The sequence below is a fragment of the Protopterus annectens genome, chromosome 5.part0, assembly GCF_019279795.1.
Source record: "Protopterus annectens isolate FY-2018-M chromosome 5.part0, PAN1.0, whole genome shotgun sequence".
NCBI lineage: Eukaryota > Metazoa > Chordata > Ceratodontiformes > Protopteridae > Protopterus > Protopterus annectens.
The window spans coordinates 767,870,927-767,897,466 of NC_056735.1; the positions used below are offsets into that span (position 1 = coordinate 767,870,927).

The 26,540-nt window shown below is 39.6% G+C and overlaps 1 protein-coding gene across 1 annotated transcript in view; it reads left to right on the forward strand.

The window, feature by feature from the left end:
• ACAT1 (acetyl-CoA acetyltransferase 1) overlaps positions 1–23,553 on the forward strand; it is a 704,624-nt gene extending 681,071 nt beyond the window's left edge. Inside the window, exon 9 of the mRNA XM_044072617.1 lies at positions 22,132–23,553. Coding sequence (XP_043928552.1) covers positions 22,132–22,252 — 121 coding nt within the window. The 3' untranslated portion in view covers positions 22,253–23,553. The remainder of the gene's footprint in view (positions 1–22,131) is intronic.
• The last annotated feature ends 2,987 nt before the right edge of the window (positions 23,554–26,540 follow it).

Here is a 26,540-nt window from a genome sequence, read left to right on the forward strand (position 1 = left end):
GGTAACAACATGAGGCTCATCTGCACATAAACAGCCTGGAGATGAGGGCGGTGCTTTTAGTGTTGCAAGCATTTCAAGACTCCCTCCCTCTAGAAATGATAGCAGTCCAGTCAGACAACATTTCTGCGGTTTGCTACATAAACGGGGGGGGGGGGGCCAGATCTTAACTCCCTTTGTTGAGAAGCTCTGAGGGTCTGGCAATGGGCAACAGCTTTCCAACTGTTTTCTGATAGCAACGTACATCTCGAGGAAATCCAACGTAATTGCAGACAAATTGAGCAGAGCCATTTTATGGCCACAGGAGTGGTCCCTCAGTCAGAAACTTGCGAAAGAGATTTTCCAAAAATCGGGCCAGCCTTGCTGCGATCTCTTTGCATTGCCCACCAATGCCAAATGCAGCAACTACTTTGCCCTGATCCCTCCTGCGGGGAGTCACCAAGGGATGCACTTGTTCACGATTGGCTGCCGGGACTTCTTTATGCCTTTCATCCAATCCCTCTAATTCCCATATTTTTGCAGAAGGCAACTCTGTTGGAGATGACAGTAATCCTAATTGCCCTACTGGCCTCACTAAATCTGGTTCCCCTTCTTCAGCCTCATCTACAGGATGAAGCATGGATTCTGGATCCAGCTACGGACCTTCTGACTCACCCGTCGGGAATGGTTCATCCCAACCTGAACAATCTCAAACTAACAGCTTGACTGCTCCAGTTCCCCTGATCGCCAGGTTTCCTCTCGTATCCTCTCCAGTTAAACATATTTTGTTATCTTCCTATAAATAATCTACACAAAAACTGTACATAGGTAAATGGAAGAAATTTGTTGTATGGGCCAACAATAATCAGTTAGACCCCTTTACTGCACCCATGCATTCTATTCTACAATTTTTGACAAAACTTTTCAGTGAGGGGGCTGCTGCAGCCACCATCAGAGTTAACTTGGCAACAATTTCAAATTTTCATATAGGAGAAAACTGTTCTGGAATCATGTCACACAGACTTTGTAAGGCATTCCTAAAAAGAACTACTATGATAAGACCTCCATACAAAAATCTGTCAATACCATGGGATCTGAATTTTGTTTTGTCAGACATCTGTCCTTCTCTTGAAACATCTGCTACCTGTGACTTGAAATATCTCTCCTGGAAAACACTCTTCTTAGTGGCTATTACTTCTGTTGGGAGAGTTTCAAAATTGCAAGCTTTGTCTGCCAAGCTTCCATACCTTGTTTTTCTTAAGGACAGAGTTTCTTTACATGATAACCCCTCTTTTTTTGCCTAAGGTTGTGTCTGAAAGCAATCTCAACCAATCTGTTGAGCTGCCAGTTTTCTTTCCCAACTTCCAAAATAAAGGTGAATATTCACTACATCTTCTGGATGCTCATAGACAATTGCATTTTTACTGGCATAGAACTTCAAGAAATCAGATCAGCTGTTTGCTTCTTTTTCAGATATTAGAAAAGGCCAGCCAGTGTCCAAAGTTCCAAATCCAAATGGTTTTCACAATGTGTATCCTTCTACAATTCTAAGAACAACCCCCTTTCTAACCCTGTTAAAGCACACTCCCCTAGATTGGTAGCCACATTTGAGGCTTTTTAAGCTAGTTTACGTTTGGATAATAAATGTGTTGCAGCAACGTGGGCTAAACCACATATCTCATTACAAAGTGGATTTGGCCTCTAGGAGAAGAGCCTCTTTTGGTTCTATAGTTCTGAAGAATATTCTCCCATGAGCCACCCAGGAATTTGATAGCTTGGGACATGGTCCCATCAATGTGAATAAAGGCAAGATTGGCAACATCACTTAATGAATTTATGTACTTACCATAACATTCTATGTGTGTTGTCTATCTCGACCTTTATTCTCATAGCCCACCATCCATACCCCTTGCCTGTACTCCTGGGAGATTGAGTAGTACTATTTGGGTATCACAGGACTCTATAGCCTCAGAGATTACCTGTTTTTCTCTGTTATTCTATTTAAGCAGCAGCTTTATAAGTTTGCAACAAATAAGATCTGAGGAAGTTAAGGTGTTGCATTATGGGTAAGGGTGAATGACGAGCTTTGCAAAAGGCCTCGAACTTTTGAAATGGCCGAGATGGATCCAGTGGATCGGAATCCGACATCCATCAGTGAGAATAAAGGACTCTATAGCCTCAGAAATAACGTTTATTTATCTATGAAAGCAGTCACCTCTATATGAGATGTCAGAGGTGTCAAGATCTGAAGACGTTAGGTAGTTGCATTATGGGTAAGGTGTCAAGATCTGATGAAGTTAGGTAGTTGCATTATGGGCAAGGAAAAATGCCCACTAGCTTTGCTGAAGGCCACCAGCTTTAGAAACGGCCAGGATGGATCTGATCCGACCCTATAGAGTCCTGTAATATCCAATTAGTACTACTCTGTCTCCCAGGAGCATAGGCAGGGGGTATGGAGTGTGGGTTGTGAAAATAAAGGTAGAGATGGACAACACACGTGGAACATTATGGTAAGTACATAACCTTCTTTATGTGATGTTGTCAATCTCGCCTTTATTCTCACTGATGGGACCACGCCCCAAGTATCCTTCTTGGGTGGCTCATAGAAGAATATTCTTTAGAACCGTAGAACCAAAAGATGCTCTACTCCTAGAGCCAAATCCACTTTGTAATGAGTAATAAAGGTATAAGTTTTTGCCCATGTTGCTGCAGCACAGATATTATCCAAAGGTAACCTAGCTTGAAAAGCTGCAGAAGTAGCTACCGACCTAGTGGAATGAGCTTTAACAGGGGGTACCAAGAGTTTTGTTCTTAGAGCTGTAAATAAAGGTTACACATTGTGAAAGCCATTTGGACAAGGTAACTTTGGAACTGGCAGGCCTTTTCTACTATCAGAGTAAGAAATAATTAGCTGATCTGATCGTCTGAATTCCGAAGTTTTGTTTAAGTAAAAACATAATTGTCCATGAAATGCGGTGCAATGAATATTCCCCTTTATTTTGGAAGTTTAGGAAGAAAACTGGTAACTCGCTAGATTGATTGAGGTTACTTTCCAACACAACTTTGGGTAGGAATGAGGGGATGGTGTGTAAAGAAACTCTGTCCTTATGAGAAACTAGATAAGATGGTGGTATGGCAGATAAAGCTTGTAATTCCAAAACTCTCCTTGCTTAAGTAACAGCTACTACTAAGAAGAGTGTTTTCCAGGAAAGGTACTTCAATTTATAGGCAGCAGATGGTTCGAAAGGAAGATAAAAAAATAATTAAGACAGTACAAAATTCAGATCCCAAGGTGGTGACGGGTTTTTGTATTGGGGTCTTTTATCATGGTAGTTTCTTTTAAGAATGCTTTACAAAGTCTGTTTGACATGATTCCAGATCCATTTTCACCTGTATGAAAATTTGAAATTGCTGCCAAATGAACTCCATAGCGGCTGTGGCAGCACCTTCATTGAAAAGTTTCATCAAAAACTGTAGAGTAGAGTATATGGGTGCAATAAAAGGGATCTATTTGATTATTGCTGGCCCATGAAACAAATCTCTTTCATTTACCTCTGTATAACTTATGTGTAGATGGGACTTATAGAAGGATCAGGGCAAAGTAGTTGTTGCATTTGGCACTGATGAGCAATGCAAAGCGATTGCAGCAAGGTTGGCCCCATTTTTGGAAGATCTCTTCTGCAACATTTTGATTGAGGGACCATTCGTGAAGCCATGATATGTGTCTGCAGTAATGTTGGATTTCCCTGGAATGTGCATTGCTATCAGAAAGCAATTGGAAGCTGTTGCCCCTTGCCAGACCCTCAGTGCTTCTCAACATAGGGGGTAAGACCTGGTTCTGACATGGTTCTAGAGCTAATTTTTAGTAATTTACGGTAATTCCTAAGGAGGAGACAAGTTTTCGGGTGTAATCCTGGGCCTGCAGCAGAAGATGCCTGGTAGGGGAGTTTATAGGCCAGTTGTCCAAGTATGGAATCACCTGGAATTCTTGGCATCTCAGATGAGTCACTACTACTGGCATGCATTTGCTGAACACTGAGGGATGTAGTGAGAGCAAAGGGGAGAGCTCGAAACTGGAAGTGACTGGCTTCTAGCTGGAAGCGCAAGTAACTTCTGGATTGCCTTTCCAGTCATATGTCCTAGAACACATCCTGAAGGTCTACAGAGCAGATCCAATTGTCTTTTTCCATTAATGAAAGTATTGATTGCAGTGTCACCATCTGGAACTTGGTCTTTTTGACAGATTTGTTAAAATTGTTGAGATGCAAGATGGGTCTCCAGTCCTTTGTTTTCTTAGAGTAATTTCAGGAGCCTTTCTGGTCTGCAGGGACTTCTCGGATGACTCTTTCTTAGCAAATTTTGAATTTCTAATATTGCTTGTTCCTTCTGACTGGGTGGAATGTCTGGAACTGACTTGTTTACAGGAGTGGGGAAGGAAAACAGAATGACATATCCCCTGGATATTATTGCCTGCACCCATTTGTCGTTAGTTATCTTTTGCCAGGTTTTGCTGCGCAGAGACAATCTTCCCCCTGACTGTCTCCAGAGGCAAGCAATCGAGCACTCCCTCAGGAGTGCTGAAAGGACTACCAAAGAAAGATTCTCTGGAGCCCTGATTTTGCGGGTCTCCTCAGCCATGAGGGCGGTGTCTTCCATTATTGTTTCGACCTCTGCCTCTAGGAGGAGCTTTCACCCTGTGTGTCCTGGAAAGACCTCTGTGATTTTCTGAACCATATTTTTCTACTACCTCTCTGACCTCTGGGAAAAAGGGTCTGTTAGGTCTGGAAAAATGTACACCAACTAGAGACAAAGTCTTGCCTTCCTGTTCACACCTGGTTAGTGTTTCCTAACTTTAGGCCCAAAAAGAGAAAAGCCATCAAAAGGAATGTTAATGAAGGAAGACTTGAAGGGCTCCATGAAATCACAAAGGGGCATATAGGCCTGCCTCCTGAGATAGATACCTGAACCTGTAGCCCTACTCATTCCATCTGCTACATAAGATACGATTCTCATGGAAGAGTTTACAGCTGAATTAAAGGTGGTGAGCTGAGAGGCGAACTTTATCAGCCCCCCCCCAATCAGCTACAGCTCCTTGGAGGGAGTCTGAAAGTTCCTTCAACAGATCTCTCTGTAATCTGGTAAAGAGAGTTAAGTAATTCAGAGACTGTAAGGCAAGGGTCGCTGATGAAAAGACACACTTCCCATACCTATCAATAGTCCTAGAATCCTTATTCGGAGGATGGATAGAGGAACTGGTCTCAGAAAGTTCCTTTTTAGTGGCCGTCGCCACAACCATGGCATCCAACTGCTACACCTTGAGTTAAAAATGACTTGTCCTTAGGGGCAGTAACGTATTTATTTGGCCTCCTAGGATTTGGTTCTATGGAATCTGGTGTCTCCCAGGCCTTTCTGACAGATCTCAAAAAGCTCATCGAAAGGAGGGGTCACCCAGTAGTTTGAGGGGTGAGACCCAAAAAGCCTTCAGGTATACAGACTCATCAGGTGAAGGGGGATGTACACTGCCAGTCACCTCTTGGCTTTAAAATTTCCAGGATGTCTCCAAAGGAGACATCTTCAGGAGGTGACCGTGGGGACGCTTCTGCATCCTCGAGGTCAGTATCAGATGTGATGGACTCCTCAGGGGTGTCAAGATGTTTCCTCATGCAGGTCCTGTTCCGAGTGACCTCCTCAGTGGGAAATGAAATTCTCAGGAGTTTTCAGAAGAGGGGGTGTCCCCTGTCGGACATCCTGAGGCCTAGGGTCTCTGCGGTCCTGTGGAGAAGGTATGTGAGAAGACAGACACCTGCGCAGAACTGGGAGTAAGATCCGAGAGACTGTCTTAGACCTGGATAGAGTCTATACCCTCCTCATAATCTCAAAGGTAGTCCGCTCCTGCTCCAAACACACCAGTTTTGAGAAACAGGGCCAAGGGAATCTCTGGCGCAGAGGACAGAAGCTCCAAAGCAGAGGCAAGAGACTAACTTGCCTGCGCCGAAGCCCCCAGAGGCAGGGTTGGATCCAGAGAGATCGAACCAGCTCTGTAGACCTGACCAGAGTATGTTGGTTCCTAGATGGCTCCAGCTTCGAATGGACAGAAACGCTCGGGCAGACATCTGATCTGTAGAACCCATGGGTCCCGGATCTGATATAGATACAATTTGGATGTCGGAATCTTCCTGCTCCAAAACTGAGGGAAGGATCGGTGGAGTAGACACCAAAGGAGAGGACTGTCTGATCTGATTCCTTTGGGTTTGATCCTTTGGGTTTGATCCAATAACAATTTGGCCAGAGCCAGTGTCTTTAGCAGCATCTGCACTACCCTATCCACGTCATCAAATTCCTGGTGGACTGAGTAGAGTATTAGTTTGTCAAAAAGGGTGATGGGAGCCGAGAAGGTATAATTTCCAATGATGGTGAACAGCTCAGATATCTGAATTCTCTAGGTGCTGAAGACATCGGAGCTGGGGTTTCCAATTGCTCCTACAGGGTCTTGGATCCAATGACAGCTGTCTGCTCCAAGGGTTCTTTTGGAGCTGACAGCTTGGGAGCTTTTTGCTTCAGCTACCATGGCATATGGAGAATGATTCGTGGAGGTGAAGAGGCACCAAGCAATACACACACAATGTGAATCACTGAAGGGCCTCTTCTTTCCACACTGTTCACACATTTTGAAACCAAGAGGTTTCCCTTCCTGTTTTTGAGACATTTTAGCAGCTAAGAGAAAAAAAAACACACTCGCACAAACACACCAGTAAGCCCTCTAATTTAAACGGACAAAGAAGAAACTTGAGAGGATAGGGAGAAAACATTTTCTTTTTTGAAAATCGTCTAACTAAAAACCGATGATAAAGGAGGGAATAGAAAAGAAGAGGTAAATGTTCTCTAACTTAATAAGATGCTAGTTAGACATCCTGTAACTGAAACAGATGCTAACAAGGGAAGGAAAAGAGCTTACACTCACTCTAAAACTATAGAAAAGGAGAGCAAGGAAAGATTTATTTATTTATTTATATATATATATATATATATATATATATATATATATATATATATATATATATATTATAACTACAGTAAAATACAAAAAACTATAATAAATCTTAATAAAGGTTAACAAAGTATTGAAAGTGAAAGCACTTAGCCCAGAGCTTGCTTCAGAACCACCTCCTCAGATTGGCAAACGAGAGCTGGGCTTAGTGCTTTCACTTTCAATACTGTTATGCATAAACTGTCTACACGGAAACTGTACAGGGGTAAATGGAAGAGATTTGTTATATGGGCCAACAATAATCCGACCCCTTTACTGCGCTCATACATTCTATTCTAGAATTTTTGGCAAAACTTTTCAGTGAAGGGGCTGCTGCTGCCGCTATCTGAGTTCAGTTGGCAGCAATTTCAGATTTTCATATAGAAGAAAAAGGTTCTGGAATCATGTCACATAGACTGTGGAAGGCATTCCTAACAAGAACTACTGTGATAAGACCTCCATACAAAAATCCATCACCGCCATGGGATCTGAATTTTGTTTTGTCAAACATTATCTGTCCACCCCTTGAACCATCTGTTACCTGTGACTTGAAATCTCACTCTTGGAAAACAGTCTTCTTAGTGGCTATTATTTCTGCTAGGAAAGTTTCAGAATTACAAGCTTTGTCTGTCAAGCCTCCATAAATCCATGGGAATAATAACTTTTTAATACTATGATGCTTTCTGTAACGTCCTTAAATGTCAATGGTCTCACAGATAAATACAAAAAAAAGAAAGAATAGAGAACTGTATTAAAAATGTAGTGTTCAAATAGCTGTGTTACAGGAGACGCTCTTGGAAAGAACTGAACATGTGAATTTGATAAAGAAAGGTTTTCGGGATGGTAATTCAGCGGAATACCTGGGACAGAGGAAAAGAGGAGTACTTATATTAATTGCAAGTGGAGATACAATACTGATAGAAGAGGATAAAAAAAGACAATGGCAGGTTTATAGTGCTAAGGGAGAGAAATAATCAGTTTTCTACAAGGAATATTACTTATAGGTGGGGACTAGAATTTGATTTGCAACAGTGAAGATGTGTCTGGGGGCCCCAGAAGGGAAAGTATAACAAAGGTGGGTAGATTTGTGAAGAATTTTATGAAAATGTTTGGTATGGAAGACGTGAATTCAGTAGTAGGAGTTCAGAGTGAATTTACATATTCCCCAAGATATAAAAACTTGGCTGGCCTACACAAGACTACATTTCACAGGAATATGTGCATTTAATTGAAGGTCTGAATACACACCCGATAGTTACTTCAGATCATGTGCCAATAATAACTAAAATAAAAACACAGGGTAATGAAATAGAAATGAGTCACTGACGCTTTCCCACCTATCTGTTGAAAAGAGAAGAATTTAAGGAATGGGTAGTACAGACTTCGGCAACTATTCAAGAAGGTAGAAATTACTTCTGAAAATATAGCTAGGCAGTGGGAAAAAATTAAGGTGGAGTTTAAAAATAGGGTGGTAATAAGAGGAACTATGGTTAAGAAGTAACAAGAATTATTTTTTGGGACTGACAAATGTTAAAGTATTGCAAAATAGGGGGAATCTCACAGAATAAGAGGAAGATCGACTGCAGAAAATAAGGGATTACCTAGAAAATATATACGAGTTTAGAAAGATTCCTGTTAAGCAGCTGTTTTTTGATGACACTAGACCACAAAAACTTTTTAGCACAACGATTCAGGCAACAGGAAGTGTAGAAAGGGCTGTCGCCAAGCTTGAGGAGCCTGTAACAAGGAAAGTAACGAGATCCTGTAAAGATATTAGAAATGTTTCGGAAATTCTTTGAAAGTCTGTATAAAGCAGTTAAGTATGGAAATCAATAAGAGACAAATGGAAATGTTTATGGAAGAATTTAAATATGCCAAGGTTAGATGTAGGTGAGGCTTAATTACTAACTGTTAGGATAGGAAGAGATGAGATAAAAGTTGTGATGTATAACCAATCTGCAGGAAAGCCCCCAGGAATAGATAGATGGTATTCCTGAAAAAAAATGATGGTGGGAGGTTGGCATAATGGTTAAAGTGCTTACCTTAAAGACACAGTTTGATTCTCACATGGGGTAACTGGCTAGGCTTGAAATGGCCCACAAGGGCAGTTAGCTTAGTGTGAATCTATGCCTGATAAAGATCTGGAAAGTTTTGTTTAACAGTATTTTAAGAGGAGGAGAAGTACCAACATTCTGGAAGAAAGCAGTGACAGCTGTAATTACTAAACGGTAAAGATCCAGCTTTATAAAGGCCCATTTCAATACTAGACCATTATTATAAAGTGTTCCTGTCTATAAATGGCTAAAAAAATGGGAAAAGTAATGCCAGAATTGATGGATATCAGTATTGTTTTGTGGAGGGGAGTCAAACATTTTGACAACATTGACATTAGCAGAACACTGATGATCCAGGGGGAAGCAGAAGGTAAGGAAATACCATTGTTGTTGGTTGGTCTTGATTCAGAAAAGGCATTTGACAGAGTAAGCTGGGACTTTATGATCAGGGCAGTGGAAGCATTTGTATTCCCTGATAAAATTATAAGGTTGATTACAAGGCTATGCGAGGGACCGGAGGTGAAAATGAAAGTGGGTGAGTTCCTCTCTGATAATTTCTATTTGAGCATAGGAACCAGGTAAGGGTATCCTCTTTCCCCTTTTTTAATTTGCATTTGAGGTATTAACTGGAAATTGTCCACTTTTATTAAGCATCTGTTTGGGTTGTTTGATTCTGATAACTTGTTTGTAGTTAAAAGCTTTCTCTAGAGGCTCTTTTATCTGTTTAAAACTTTCATTTAAAGGCTCACTGATGCTTTTCTGCTGTGAGAAACATTTCTGCATAGAGTGGCCTTAGCTCTACTGGTGACCTAGGCAAAAGTGCTCCAGGGTGCCCCTCACCACACCACCTGGTGCCCCCATCCTGGTCTACCTACACCAAACAAATAATGGAAAAGCGCCCCTGCTAGCGCGGCACCCTAGGCAGCCGCCTAGTTGGCCTATGCCTAAGGCCGGCTATGTGCATAGTTGGTGGCTTTGCAGTTGCCCGCCCCTACTGTAAATTTGATCTGGGACACTCCTCCCAGTCTAGTGTTATTACTTCATTCTACCTAATACAGAGAGAACATCTGAGAAGGCCAATCCACTTAGTTGCTGCTCCTCCTCTCTCTTTCCACTTAGAATTTTTTTTTTACGCTAGTTTCCTGCCTTTCCTGTGGGTAGTCCAGTCTGGATACAGATTTGCTGTGTCCAGGACTGTTTGTGGGCTTCTGAGCCCCCAAGCCTTTCTGTGTTGGAGGGAAGCCGTCTAGCTTAATTTTGTTTCTTAGAACTAGCCAGTTTTTTTAGTTTCAGCACTCGTCTGTTTCTTTGAGCTCAGCACTAACTCGTAAGAACTAAATAAGCTACAAATTACTACAGCACTCAACTTTCCTTACTTGTCTAGAGGAAAACAGTTTCTAGTACTTAACAAATAAGCAGCTATCCAGGCATGTCTAAGGGTCGGCTACCGGTGTTTTCTCCTGTCTACCTAATGATTCTGGGCATCTTGGGGCAATGCAGCAATTGCCTCATGTACACAGACAACCCTCTCCTCCTACCACCCAACACTACAACCTGTGAAAGATGCATTTGTATAGCCAAACTGGAAGCAAAGCTCTTTTCACCCAAGACTGGACTAGACAGTCAAGAGGAGAAGGTAAACACTTGTACCACACCACACTCGTCACAATCCCTCAAAACCTACACCACCAAAACATACACATAGAAACACAAAACACACACCTACATTTGCAGAGGCTCAGTAAACACCTGCCCAAGCAACAGCGACCTCCAAAGCAGAAACACAAGCAACCCCCCCCCCAACACAACCCAAATGACACACAGCCCACAAACTCAGTGTGCCACTCAACCACAGCCCATAAGGCATAACAACGTACCCAACACTCTAGTCATAGGTGACTTTATAGTCAGGCACACTGATGTTCCACTCACCAGGCTAAACAAGGAGAAGGTTACTGTCAGCTACCTGTTGGGCGCCAGGATCCGCCACATAACGCATTCACTCAGGTAACTCCACAAGTACAAATATGACTCTGTCATTGTCCATGGTGTGAATGACCTGAGATGTACCTCCCTGGACAACATGAAAAGGGACATGGAGGAGCTGTCCGCTCTTGTAGCCCAGGCAGGTATGACCCTATCCCTGAGTAGCATCATGCCATCACCCAGAATGATACCACAGTACAAGGACAAAATTATTGACTTCAACAATTTGATAAGCGTCTGGTATCATTATAAGGGGATACAGTATCTGTCTGCCTTGGGATGACATGATTGACAAACCACAATGCTTTGCCAGAGATGGCCTGCACCTGTCGCCACTGGGATTCCGGATACTGGCTAAGGCTCTAGCCACCCCTATAGTGCCTTTTTTAGGCAAGGTTGAAATGACAAATTCACCACCGTAACAGGTACAAGCAAGCAGAATGTGAAGGTATTACTACTCAATGCTAGAAGTCTAAACCTCAAAATGAACTCACTCGAGGCACTCCTTAAAATGGAGAACATCGACATCTGTACAGTGACAAGAGACCTGGTTCAAGGCTCCAGAGAGTACCCCTGCATTACCAGGCTATAATTCATACCACACCTTTTGGCCACCTAACCTGGACCGAAACACTAAAGGCGGAGGCGTGTCCAAATTCATTAAGGATATCCACACCTCCAGGTTAGTTGCTCATGATAATGCATCCCAGATTATCCAAGTGCAACTAACTCTATGCAAGACCGGAATCCAAATTGTAGCTTGTTACAGATCCCCCACCATGCCCCAGGATTCCCACTACTCATTTCTTGATACACTGGAAAATATTAGAGTACAACCTAACACCCTAATAAAGGGCGATTTCAACTACCCCACCATTAACTGGGAAAACTACTCTTAAAAAGGCAGATCACCTGTAGTTGATTCTATCAGACGTTATAACCGTAACTCAGCAATAAAAACAAATGAGTAGAAAAACGCTCACTTTATTAACAAAAATAATAAAGCTTTCGGGAGATGTCTCTTCTTCAGTATTCAAACATTGCACTAAAAATCACCATTTTTATATAAAATATCACATGACAACAGCCATCAATGAAATTTCAGAAATAATTAACATTTCAAAAATAGTTAACATTAAAATTCAGGTCTATTTACATTACTGTTTAACTTTTAAAACATTTAATGTTCATCATTAACTTATAAATCATCATTTATATTGCTTCTGTCTTGCTATTAAGACAAGTTTGACAGTTATCATATTATTTAGTCCTGGTGCCCTATCCGCTTCAAGTCTAACAATCCTTTTATATTCAGCCAACTCCAGCTTATTTATGTCACCCTGTCTTAAACTTTTATGTACTACCTCTAAAACCTTAAATTTAAAATTATGAGACATTCCTTTTTCAATTTTATGTTTAGTTAAAAGGATTAGACATGGCACCTCTCCTTATCTCAGACTTGTGTTCAATTATACGATCATTGTCTCCTTGAACACTTTCCCACATAAAATCCATCACATTGGGTACATGTTGCTAAATATACTATTGTTGTATTACATGTGGCTGGATATTTCATCTCGTATTTTATTTTATTTTATTTACTGGATGCTTAAAAGTCTGTTTGTCGCAAATATCATTGCAACAACTACAATTAAAACAAGGAGTGGTGCCATAATCAAAAGTCACTGGGTTAATTAAATTCACCTCAAAGTCTTTATAGCACAATTGTCTCTTAAGATTGTTTCTATTTTTATAAGCAAATCCTGGTACATTGCCATATTGTAACTAATTCAGGCAAAGAAGTTAGTATTCTCCAGTTTTTTCGAATTATTGTCTCCACATATTTTGTCATATAACTGTAAGTTGTAACATATCTCAAGGTGGAGGTAGAATGAATCACCTCATTCCCATACAAGGAATTTTCCCCAAAATATGGGGGTGCCATGGCATTTCTATCCCTTAGTATGTTAATCTTAACCCTCAAGACACCATCAACGTTATAACCTCTGTTTTCAAAGTCCTTACATATAACATCTATCTGTTCTTCACATTTTATCAGATCAGTGTTGTCTGCTCACCCTTAGTAGTTGACTTTTAACAATTCCACCAAACACGTTTAGCATGCATACTTTTTGCATGTGTGTATCTATTTACCTGTACATCCTTTCTTTGCACACAAGTTTTCAATACCCCAGGTTCCTTATATAATTCAACATCCAAATAGGAGATTTTATTATAAGAATATTCCATAGTAAACTTTAAGAAATTTGTGATACTATCTAGAAATTCCACAAATCTTTTTAATTGTTGTTCATCACCTTTCCATAATAGAAAACAATCATCCACAAAACGCTGATAAAAAAGGATATTTCCTTTAAATGGATTTTCATCATTCATAACATATTCTTTTTCCCATTGACTCAGTACAATGTTAGCATATGTGTTAGTCATGGGAGTACCCATGGCTACACCAGCTATCTGTAAATAAGGTTGCCCATTAAAAAGAAAAATATTTTTGTCCAAAACAATTTCTGTTATATTACAGAGGGTTTCTATCTCTTTATCCATCATATTTGTGTTACTACATAGGAATTCACGAATAGCATTTATTCCATATCCATTTGTTATGACAGTAAATAGTGAACCTATATCTAAAGTTATAGATATAAAATCATATTCTTGATTATTCTTGTACCATGTGTATAATTTCTTTAAGAAATCTCAAGTATCTTTTATATAACTTGGGCATATAGGTAAATATTTACTTAACATTTTTTGTACATATATTGATAATGGTTCAGTTGCCCATCCTCTTCCCGAGACAATAGGTCTCATGGATGGTTTTGTTAAAGATTTATGTAACTTAGGTATTCCATAAATTACTGGGACGACTGGGCATGATACCGAAAAATAGTTAAATAAATCCAGAGTAATATCTCACTGTGTTTGTAAGTCATAAACATATTACTGTGATAATTTTTCTCACATCACTAAAAGTACTCGTGTACCAATTCTTGTGCTCAACGTTTTCTGGAATTCATAAATTCCAATGTCTTGGATTAATTTATCCACACCCCCACCAGGGGCAGCAATATCCTAGACCTGGTTATTACCAACATGGGCAAGTGCTCCACACCAGAGGTCACTTCCTCGTTGGTCAGATCCGACCACAAGCTAATCACCCTAGACATCCACATCCCTCCCCCACCCCCGATTAGGGAAACCACCGTAAAAAAATTTCCAAATCCAATTTCACGCTTCTTAAGACAGAAGTGGCAAACTTCATGACACCCATGCTGACGGACAATAGGGGTATGACTGCTGAATCCTACACAAATGCACTTTATAAGCACTTACACGAGTGCATGGATTGTGCAATCCCTAACAGAAATAAGATGCTATCCTCCAAAAAAAGGAAGCCAATCTGGTGGTCCCCTGCCACAAACAAACTCTACAACAGAAGAAAGAAACTATTGCATAAAAAGAGTAAAATCCCATGATTGGAGAAACTCCCTGATCAGCCTCAGTAAGAAGCTGAGATCCCTCATAAAATCCGCCAAAGCTAGTTATGAAAACAAAATCACCACGGACTCTAAAGACAACCACAAATCATTCTATAGCTATGTCAAGAATCTCAATGGCAACACTCAGATTTGCTCTGAGTTACAGCACAATGGCACTAAATATACAGAACCAACTGATATTGCCAACATCCTGGCAGATAGGTTCAGTGCTAACTTTACCCACCTCTCATCCCCTAAAGGGCCCATCTCTATACTGGAAGAATACAAAGTTCCAGTAATCACGGCTGCACAGGTAAAAAAATCACACTGTCCGAAGCCAAGAACACAGCATCCATGGGACCTGACAACATCCCAGGCTGTATTCTACATGAACTACAGAACGAACTGGCACCCAACCTAAGTACCATGTTAATCATAGCCTCACCTCAGGCTGTGTACCCACTGAATGGCACACAGCGACTGTTATCCCACTCCACAAAGTGGGAGCCACCATGGACCCTGGAAACTACCGCCCCGTTAGCCTGACGAGCCTGGTCTGCAAGGCTATGGAACATATCATCATGGAACTTATAAACAATGACATTGGTAATCTCCAAACTCAGGACCCCATCCAGAACATGTCTCCTAAACCTGATAGACTTCTTTGAAGTGGTCACCAAAGCCGTAGATGAGGGTAAGGTGGTTCACACAGCCTATCTACATCTTGCCAAGGCTTTCAACATCATCCCCCACTCTGGAATTATAGATAAACTCACTAAACTAGGTATAAACCCCTATGTCACAAGATGGGTTGCCAACTGGCTCACTGACAGAACCTACACTGTGAAAGTAGCAGACTCAAAATCCAACTTCAGACCAGTGACAAGTGGAGTACCACAGGGTTCAGTCCTGGGTCCTCTGCTGTTTGGTATCTACTTCTCTGCAGTACAGGCTAACACAGAAGGTCTTTGGCTAACGAAGTTTGCAGATGACTGCAAAATAGGAGCCATAATCAAAACTCCAAAAGATGTGAACATCCTACAAAAGGGCCTCGCTGAGACAGATGCCTGGTGTCAAAGCCATGGCCTCAAGCTCAGTGCCAAAAAGTGCACTGTCATCCCTTTTGGTAAAAACTCTGTACCCATGAACTACCACATAGGCGGTAGTCTACTTAACACCGAAAGTGTGATGAGACCTTGGGACACAAGTGGACAGTAGTCTCTGCTTTGATAATCACATTGACACAGTAGTCAGGAAATCCTTCTATGTAGCACACCTCATCACAAAAGGTTTCTCATCCAGGAAAAAATAGGTCATTGTTTCCCCTCTACTCGTCACTTATTAGGCCCATTATAGAGTACAACGCCCCTTTTGGTATGTACCTCACAAGACATCTACAACTGGAAAGGCCGCAGAAATACCTCACAAAGGGGATTACCAGCCTCAAACAGATGTCCTGCGCAGATAGTCTAAAAAACTGCAGCTTTACTCAGTCGCATATCGCCTACTCAGAGGGAATCTCTGCCTAACACACAAAGCTATGTCAAACCCAGAGCTTTTGGACATGCTCCACTTAAAGAAATCCCAATCCCTCCGAGCTACACACTCTAGGGACCTAAACCTTGTCACCACAATAAACAGAACATGCTGGAGGGATAGCTTCCTGTCCCAGAGACTTCCCATACTCTGGAACAAACTACCTATCAATATCAAACAAAGCTCCTCATTAGCTCTATTCATTAAAAATCTTTATGAATGGCTGGGAGATAGGAAATTCACCCTGGAGATTACTTCTGTGGCTCTGCTCGACAGTAGCACAGGAAAATAATTTTCTTGGGTGGCAAAAGCCAGGGTACCTTTTGGCTAGGCTTATATAGACCCTAGGGCCAATAGCCTAGTACCAACCTATGAACCTATTAAGAATCATTGTCAAAGAAAATAAGAGATTCAGAAATTCAAGGATATAATTAGAATCATAGTCAAGAAAAGCTGGTTCTTTTGGCAGATGATATAATTTTATACCTAACAAACCAGAAAGAAACATTACAGTGTTGTGGAGCATTTTGAAACAGTTTCAAGTCTTTTTGGGATACAAAATTAATGAAGCTAAAACAAAACCATTAGCAGTAAAAGATGTACCCACACTTTCATGGGGACATAATAAAATTAAGTATTTAGGAGTATGGATTAAAAATGATTCTGTTGTGGCAGCTAAAGATATGTGGGTAGAAACTAAACAACAAAATAATACAAAAACGGAGAAAATGAAACCTTTGTTATATGGATAAGAATAGTAAGATACAAGCACAGTTAAAATGTTTTTAGTCCCATTAGTCTTATACACAGGTCAGGCATATTTTTATCAACCAGAGGAGAAGTTGTGGATAGCAATTAAGAGGTGAAGGACTTTGTGGGAAGGAAAGATAGCAAGTGTCAGGTGGGATAAACTGATACTTCCAGCAGAACAGGGTGGATTGAGATTACCTGATTTGAGGGGGTATTTCAGAGCTACACAGTTAATGCTCCTATACATAGCACAAGCAGAAAACTTATAATTCAAAGTGGAAAGGAATGGTGATGAAACGAGCGAAGCTCAAGCAACATGGATAGACTGAGATCTTGGATGCAAGCTTTTAAGAAGAATAACAGTAGTCATATGGAATATTATATCCACAAAGTAGAAGAAAGTAATGTAAGAACTACGCCAATACGGAAATGGAGAATATTATGCCGATAGGGGTGACTGCAATTGGAGATGCAAACAATAGGCAAGAGGGGGCTGGAATTTACTGGAGGACACTGGCAAAGGAACCAAGGTATTGAGTGCAAATGACTAGAGATGGAAACATGATAGAATGGGAAGACATCAGGAATTTATTTGAACTACAGGCTAGAGATTGCCAATCACCATCAAGGATTGATGTCAGACTATAGGAAAGCGAAAGAAATAGGGGGGGGTCCTAAACAAAAGACCAGCACTGTTGGAGTTTTTAGTAGAATCTAGGACAGAAGCTGCTGTTAAAGGAGTAATTAGTAGAGCGTATAAAATATTGCATGATAACTGTAAGAATCAGAGGAGGTTAGAAAGGATTGAGAAAGATTGGACAAGCAAGTCATAAAGAAACAATGGGGGGATATATGTATGTCTCCCAAATATGCAACAAGATCTAGAAAATTTAGGATTTTTGCTTGGAAATGTTTACATGGATTTTTTTGTACCACATGTAGACTCCAGGGAATTTTTCCTCTGGTAGATAGCAAATGTAGGTGTGACGGGGAAGAAAGAGGTTATTGGGAACATATTTTCTGGAAGTGCAGTGAGTTGATGGACTTTAAGGATTCCCTGCAGGATGCGGTGTTGGAGATGCTGGGTGGGCAGATGGGTGTGTTGAGGTCGATGATTTTTCTGAGCTATGATACAGAATTGGAACTGCCTAGACATGGCAAGGCCTTGCTGTTTCTAATTATGGTGGCTGTCGAAAAAGCAATTACTAGAAAATGGAAATCAAAATTTAAGCCAACAAATCGAATAGGAGTGAATATAGTAACTGAGAGAAAACTGGTATTGAGATCTTTAGAAAAGGGTAGGAGCAAACTATATAGGAAAATTAGGAATTGTGGGAACAGTAAATACAGGGGAGGAATATAGGGGAGGAATGAGGTTTAAAAGAAGGCAGGAGTTAAAGGTGTTATGTAATCTTTGAAAATGATTGGATAGATTTTAAGTGACATATAATGTTTGCAACTTTGTGTTAGTATGGTTTGTGATGTAAAATGCTTGCAACTAGGATTGCGTAGGTGTATTTTTTTAATTTTTATAAATGTATGATTGTCTGTCATAAGTGATGGTTTAATAAAGATGTTTCTTGTTTAAAAAAAGGCAGGAATTGAATAATTTATTTTATTTATTTTACATTTGTTGACCGGGAGAGTCCAATTGGATAAAAGTCCATTTTCAGTGGTGGCCCGGGGAGAAAAGTTCCAAGAGAACAACTTTAAACAATACGATAACAATTGATTACAGACATAGATAAAAAAGACTGACATTATTTTGACATACATAGGTTTAGGGTACATATTACTGACATTACAGGGTAAGCATATTAGTAGCTGGTTATTGACACAGTATGAAGGATCTAATCACAGCATTCCAACCGTATAATGGTTCTAAGCACAACATTCCTGAGATAGATTACATTGCAAGGACGAAACAAAGGTCTAAGACAGAAATGTGAGGAACAGCATTTTGTTATTTGATAAGTCTCAGAGAGAGGCTTGGTATTACTGGACAATATAGTCATGGGTAGTATAAAGTGCAAAATTCTATGGATAGTAATATAGCCACTAGAGAGTTAGGAGGTAGAAATGTGTACCAGTTATAGGAAGGTACAGTGTTCAGAATTGGATAGTGTGGCAGCCTTTTTTTAGGTTAGTGAACTTTAGAGATGAAATATTAGCCAGGGGTGATGCAGGAGCATAGCCGTTTATTTAGGAAGTAAGTTTTGAGTAGTTTTTTGAACATGGCTGGGGATTTGCAATCAGTTATATGTGGGGAGGAAGGGAGTTCCAGGCTTTTGAGATATAGTGACTGTAAACTGCCTTACCAGCCTCATTGTTAAATTTGGTAACCTTGAGGAGGTTTTGGGTACTAGATCTTAAGGGCCTGGTGGTGGTATAGGGTTGAAGAAGATTTTGTAGAGCTGGGGTGTTTTCAGAGAACTGTATTATTTTGTGGGCTAGTGACAGTTGATTGAGTTGTAGTAGTTGAGGTAGTTCTAGCCAGTTGAGTTTTTTGAGGCAGTCACAGTGGTGCGTTCTGATGGGTGGTGAGTCTGTAGCGAATTTGGCTATTTTATTGTAACAGCTATCAAGTTTGTTTAGATCAGATTTGCAGAGATTTATAAGGACAGGGGAGGCATACAGCAAGGTGGATAGAAGGTGAGTCCTGGCTATTGTAACTTTGGAATGGTTGGTGAGAAATTTTGTGTTGCGATAAAGTAGTTCAAGTTTTTTGTGTACTTTTTGTATAGTCAAGGAAATATTGTAGGTTAAATCTGAGGTTGTCTTTTTCAATCCCTAGTAGTTTGGTGTGGTTGGTGGGGGTGATTGTGGTGCTGTTATCTGAGGAGATAGTGAAACTGTCAGAGGGAGGTTTGCATCTGTGGGAGCTAAACAGGAGTAGATTGTTTTTTCCTGGGTTGAGAATTAGGCATTGTTTGTTGATCCAAGCTTCGACCAAGAAAAAGCATTCTTGTGTTTGGGAGTGAAGTAGGTCAATTGTTTTGGCTGCACATATGGTAGTATCATCTGCATATTGTACTATTGAGGCTTTGGGAATATTGGATGGGAGCTGATAGGTGAAGAGGGTAAAGAGTAGTGGTCCCAGGATGGAGCCTTGGGGGGTACCCCTAGGGAGACTGGGAGGGAGAGAGTTTATTCTGCCACAGCACAGCTTGTTGCCTGCCTACTAGGTAGCTTTTAAACCAGGAGATGGCACGGATGTTGAGGTTTAGGGTGGATAGTAAGTGAAGGAGTTTTGAGTGGTTAACCATGTCGTATGCTTTGGATAGGTCTAAGAATGTGGCGGATACATACAGTCCATTATTTCTGTGATTATTGATTATGTTAGTGAATGCTGCGAGTGCGGTGGTGGTGCTGTGGAATGGTCTAAAGCCGTGCTGTTGTGGTGATAGTAGTTTATTATCTAGGAGGTATTGCAGAAGTTGTTTGTGGATTACCCTCTCTAGAATTTTTGATAAAGGGGGTAGTATGGCTATGGGGCAATTTCTTAAGTTATATGATATATAGCAACATATGTGAAGTATAATTTTTGTAAACATGAACTTGTTAATACAGTTAGGCAAATTTACATTTATATAAAGTGATTCAGTAAAGGTGTTTTAAAAAAAGTTATTGATTTGCTGTCTTCAGAAATGTAGGTGGGTAGAGCAGTTGCGTCTCGCTGCATCTCCTTTAGGGTAGAGTACTTAGTTAAGGCCATCCCATCCCTATAGACAGCAAGGTCATACTCTTATTTAGGATGGTGAAGGGTCCTGAACATCTTTGTAATGTCCCTGACCTTAGCACCAGGGAAGTATCAGAGTGTAACCCTGTTCTTATTCAGTCTGATGAGTATGGTGACAGTGTGTCTGACAATGGAATCACCCGTAATAAACACTTAAAATTTGATTTACGTTTATGTGGTCTTAGGTGCTTAGACATGCAATCCTGGTGATTCCCCACAGACAAATGTATAGTTACATGTGTGAGGATAGATGGTAGTGTAACCCTAGATGCCCCCTTGAGGCATATGCAGGGATTTTTTGACAACTGTGGGTAGATCTGCTGGCTTTCTGCAAAGGAATGCATCTCTACTCTGTGGAGGTAACTGCCTCTCTCACAGATGAAGTCAGAATAATTTAGGAATAAGGGGTTCGCTGTCAGTAAATGTGATGCGGTTCCTGGTGTTCATCATTTCTTTTCTTTTTTCTCAGTACAGCTAGTGCTAACACACTGCTGAGGTGAGAGCAGCTGATGACTCATCATAGTAGGCTTAAATTGCTTGTCTAATATTATAGTATTGGTAGGGTTAATTAGAATGCCGTAGAGAACCGTTTTGAAATACAACGTCCATGTTAGGGTACTGATTGGTGTTAATCCTAAGTGTTGTAGGCCTTAAGATCATTTACAGTAACAAAATGGGGTAGTGAAAGAACAGTTAAAATTAGTAGATAAGGAACTTGTGGATGATGTAGTGTAGACTAGTTAGCATTCCGGCTGTAGTTGGGTTAAAAAATGGAGCAGAATCTTCTACTGTCTATGTGAAAAAAAAGCAAAAATATCCAAAACAAAAAAAAAAAGTCGAAGGGCAAAACAGTGAAAACACCAGAAGAATAGTGGAATAAAAAAAGGAAGGTAGCCCATAGAGGGATAAAGCCGTAACTGCACCCCAAGGAAGGAGAAGTTGGGGGTGAGCAGACAGTACTACCTCGTGTCCATCCAGGGAGAGAGCGTCAGTTAAGCTCACTGTATTGGTGACACCTGCAGGACTGCAGGTGTCACCCACATCAAGGAATGTAGCATGCACATGTTGCATGCAGTACACCGCTTGTCTAGGAGATTAGGCATGAAGGACAGCAAGCATGCATCTCCTAGTAGCAAAGTATTGTGAAGAGCATAAGCCACTAGGGAAGAGTCGGGACAGATCATAGAATTTGCAGACTGTCCCACATCCAGCTCTCACCTCCATGGAGGAATGAATGGGATGATACAGCTCACCTGTCTTGGAACAAATAGAATAGTAGGCTTTTTCCTGGACTGGTAAAGCTTGCCTCTCCCTCATGCAGGAATGAATGGTCCAGTCGAGTACAAGAAGTTGAACCATTGAGCTAGTCCTTCAGACTGGAGAGGAATGCATTTGTAACAGTTTTGAACTTGTATGCAGAAAAATTACATTTTATGTATCTGTGACATAATTTTACTAAAGACCTTTTGTTTCTATAAATATATACCTTTTAGAGCCGTATAATCAGTGTGTTATATTTGCTGTGTTTCTGTTACAGTAAGTGTTTCTTTTGACTTTTAGAATGTCTGGAGCAAGAATTGTTGGTCACATGGCCCACACCCTAAAGCCAGGACAGTATGGTCTTGCTGGAATATGTAACGGAGGAGGTGGTGCATCTGCAATGCTTATTCAGAAACTCTGAGATTTTACAGTACTGTAATTGTTCCAAGGCAAAAAAAAGTGTCATTGGTGCTCAGAATTGCCTTTCTGATACTAAACTTCAATACGATTTGTAAACATTTTGTCATTGATTTCACTCGTACAGCATTATTTTTCACTTAACCATTTATACACTGTAGTCCTTATCAAAACATATGCGCTTCAGCAGCTCAATTCTGTTTAAGTTTGAGTATAACACATCTCAGCATTCTTTAACATTTATATACTGGGGATGTAAACATTTTTGTACATATTTAATATTCTGTACAAATCACATTATAAAGTTGCATGAATAAATTTGGGGGAAAAAAACAGCGAGAGAGATCCATATATTGCACAATGTTGAAATATATGCTTTGTTAATTCTAAAGGTGGAAGTATTAATTAATTACAGTTGAAGAAAAGTTTCTGAAAACCACACTGCTGCACATTTTAATACATAACATGAGTGATCTTGTGGTGTTAACTAATTAGTCTATATTCATAGCAGTGATGGAGCGTTCTGGAGATTGAAGATTTTCCTAGGATGACTTCACTGGATGATAGAACTACACATATATTGCTGGTAGCAATGCAAAAGGCTTCATTATCAATAACAAACTGCTGAAAAGTCCAAACTTCATCGTCATCTTCCCAATGGAAAAAAAAAAAAAAAAAAAAGAGTTCTGAGATGATGATCACTATATCAGAATTAAGGAAGATAGTGGAATCAGCTGGTCTCACACCAGCATTAAGTACTGGCACATAGTGGCCTAAGGCTCTCACATATGTATTGCTGGCATGTTCTTGTTTCATTTCCTCTGTTTACCTTGAAACTGTTAATCATTCTGCATTTCTTTCATGGATAGATTATATTTGGTCGTTAGGTCTGATTTTTAGCTATTTTATATATTTTTCCCCATTGGATTTACCATAATTCATAAACTGTTTAAACCTTTCGAAGATTTTCATCTGGAAGGTATGTCTTTCCCTTCAAAGCTGGTGACTAAATATGATTGTTTTGGGTAGATTGCCTCTAACAACTTCATGCAATGTTTATTTTATGTTAAAGCTGACTGTAATGCTGATGATTGTGAATTCTGTGTGAAGTACCTTAAACCAACCAAACCCAGATAAAAACCGTAACAATTTTAATCTCCTAACATACAAGTTACAAAAAACTCCCTTAAGAAAAATAGAATGTTATGTTTGTTGATTCAGCTTGTGTGTGTATTTTGGTAGAATACTTTTGTATTCAAATCCTAATAGCTTTTATGGAAAGTAAACAGCAGAATCTCAAATATGTCCATGTCTGTCAGAGCTTGTAAAGTATGTGCTTCTTGCTATAACATACAAATGGCTCTGTAAGACTGCAAGTGGTAGCTAACAATAAAGGACCATTTCTCAACAACCAAAGGAAGTATTACAACAAATTTCTCAGAATAATATACTATGACTTTCATCTACAAAATGCACATATTATGTGGTTCCAGCTGTAAAGATAAATATGCCTGTATTATCTTGTAATTAATCTAAACTTGGAGGTGGTCATACATACAATGACAAGCACTTCTGTATTCAAGAGAAATAAATAGGATTTTTACTTCTGATTTAGTAATAACTTAATAAAAAAGTGCTTAGGCATACAAGCCAATCAAAAATCACAAAGCAGAGCCACCACTGTTCAATGCGAAACAGTGGAATAGTGGGCAAATCAATCACAAGTGTGGAGCATTTTGCACAATTCTGAGTATTTGGCTGCTCAGATAAGCAGCAACACAGTATTGAAATACTCAGCTTTAAATTTTGGTTATTTATAATAGTTTGTATGTTAAGATAACTTAAATGTACTATCAAAGATTTCTGTGACATTTAGAGAGAACCAAAACAAGAAAACTACCATCTAAAACTGTGTAAATGTTGTCAATGGCTAAACAGTACACAACGAAAAAACAAAGCCAGGAGAAAATAACTTTAGTAACACGTACACAGGACAGAACTCCAGAAAGAGACAGGTGGCAACCCTATCAACTAGGTGCACTGATACTGTTCATAAAAAGGTCTTTTATGCCATCCTTCTAGAGGGGGATGTATATCTGGTACATGCAGATCCATGGTAAGAGATTCTCACCAACTTTGAGTCAGTCCTTGCATTATTAGAGTGCATGACCCTTTTCTAGTTCACAGAGGAAATGTGACCATTGATGGCAACCGTAATATAAAGCCAAATTTACTTCAAAGTACATTTACTATGTGCTTTTGCATTAAAAAATTAAGAAAAGGAAATCAGAAGTACTTAACTGTGGTTAAATATGTGCACGCACACAAAGTAAAATATGTGCACACACAGTTAGACATGCATTTAAACACAGTACTGGATCCCACATGCAGTGTTCTACATACATTTTTATACATACACGTATATCTGTAAGGGTTTGTGTAGATACACATATGCAGTTACATGAAATTTCCATTTTGATTTGTTTTTGTTGAAAGGACATGTAGTCTAGGTCTTCATTATTTATTTATATATATGTACACACACACTTGCGTTTTCATACACATGTACTTTATACACACAAACACATTCTCTCTCACTGTGTGTCTGTCTATATATATATATCTGTGTGTGTGTGTGTAATATGGTTGCATATCATTTATTTATAAACAACATACTAGAGTTGAGCATCATTAATGTATACATTCTAGTAAATGTTGCCTGATGTTTTACTTCATCACTGTAACACATTGGTTACGTGTTGCACATGCAGTCTTGGTCAATGCCTTTGTCTATATATATATATATATATATATATATGTGTGTGTGTATATATATATTTTTTGTATTGCTAAGTGCATTTTATATTTTTTTTATTATCTTTGCCAATGTAGCCCCAAGTTGTGGCTGAAAAGGGTCCTGGGACCAGTTCACTTTCCTGGTTACCATGTATAAATAAATAAATATGAAATAGAAAAAAGGAGGGTAAACATGACAGAAATAATTATGGAACTAGTAAAGCATATTTAAATTCTGAATCATTCATGAGAGAGGAAAAAACTTCCCACTGAAGGCATTGGGAAGTAGCAGACAGATTTAGTTTGGAGTTCTACTACTTGTCAGCTGTAAATGTACATCAGGGATCATTTACTGCAGTAAGAGTTTTCACACCTCAGCATGAGAGTCTGGGGCAAGGTCCGTCAGTTCTTTTAGAACTGCAAAAAAAAAAATCACATTACAAAAGTCTGCTATTTTACTTTCTTTTGCTGGAATTAGCTAACCACTATTTATAGCATAAAACAAGCTCTGACAGACACAAATGAGGCTTAGTCAGGGAAACATGGTGTTACAGAAGGTGTGTTCAGATGACAGTGCTTCACAGTCTTGCCATTCTATCTCAACAGCATGAGAAAACAACATATTTCCTTATGTCTAGCATGAGTAATATAAAGAGGACTTGAAATGTATTCTGGGAAGAAAAAATGAAAGCAAGAAAACAAGATCACGTTACCAAGGCAGGCCTCGTCATTTTGAGGGAAATACATTAAAATTGTAAAAGAAGCACTTCTTAAGGCATTAAAATAGCTCTCTAAACAAAGATGCAATGAAAAAGGGTCTACTTCACGATGTCGAAAGCCAACAATATCGAAGCTGATATTGTCTGCACCACAACATCGAAAGCACAGAACATCATGCAGGTAAACGGAAATCTCCATGGGGGAGATTTCCGTTTACCTCAATGGAGTGCAGTCTCGGAGTTGGAATATTTACGTGGGGGGGGTGCCTATGCTAGTTAGTTTTTATTTGTGTTTGTTTTTTGTTTTTTAAGCATTATTCGTTTTACTGCATCGATCACTAGAGGTCGACCTTTAGAGATTCGTTGTAGTAGAATTTCAATAATGTGATATAGATGCTGAAAAAAATTTTTTTTGAGTTCTAAAATAGTTTTCATTTAAGCACAACATTCACAATGAAAACCAAGTAAAATACAAAATGTCAGACTATGGCAGTTAAAGATATATGAACTAAAGCTACTGAGAATTATTTTGAAAAGCTATGTCTCTGTCCCATTGTGATATTTGATTATAAAACTACCAGGAGTAACAAAAATAATCAGCTATAGAAAACACTTGGGATTTCAGTACAGCACTGACCCCACACGCCATTTGCTTAAACCTTTGATATGTTAGCAAATGGAAAAACAGTTTTGGGAAAGCTATATGATTACTTCCAATGTACTGACAACTCAGTAGATAAGTATTCTATGCCACTTTTGTTTTCAGCATACTAAACA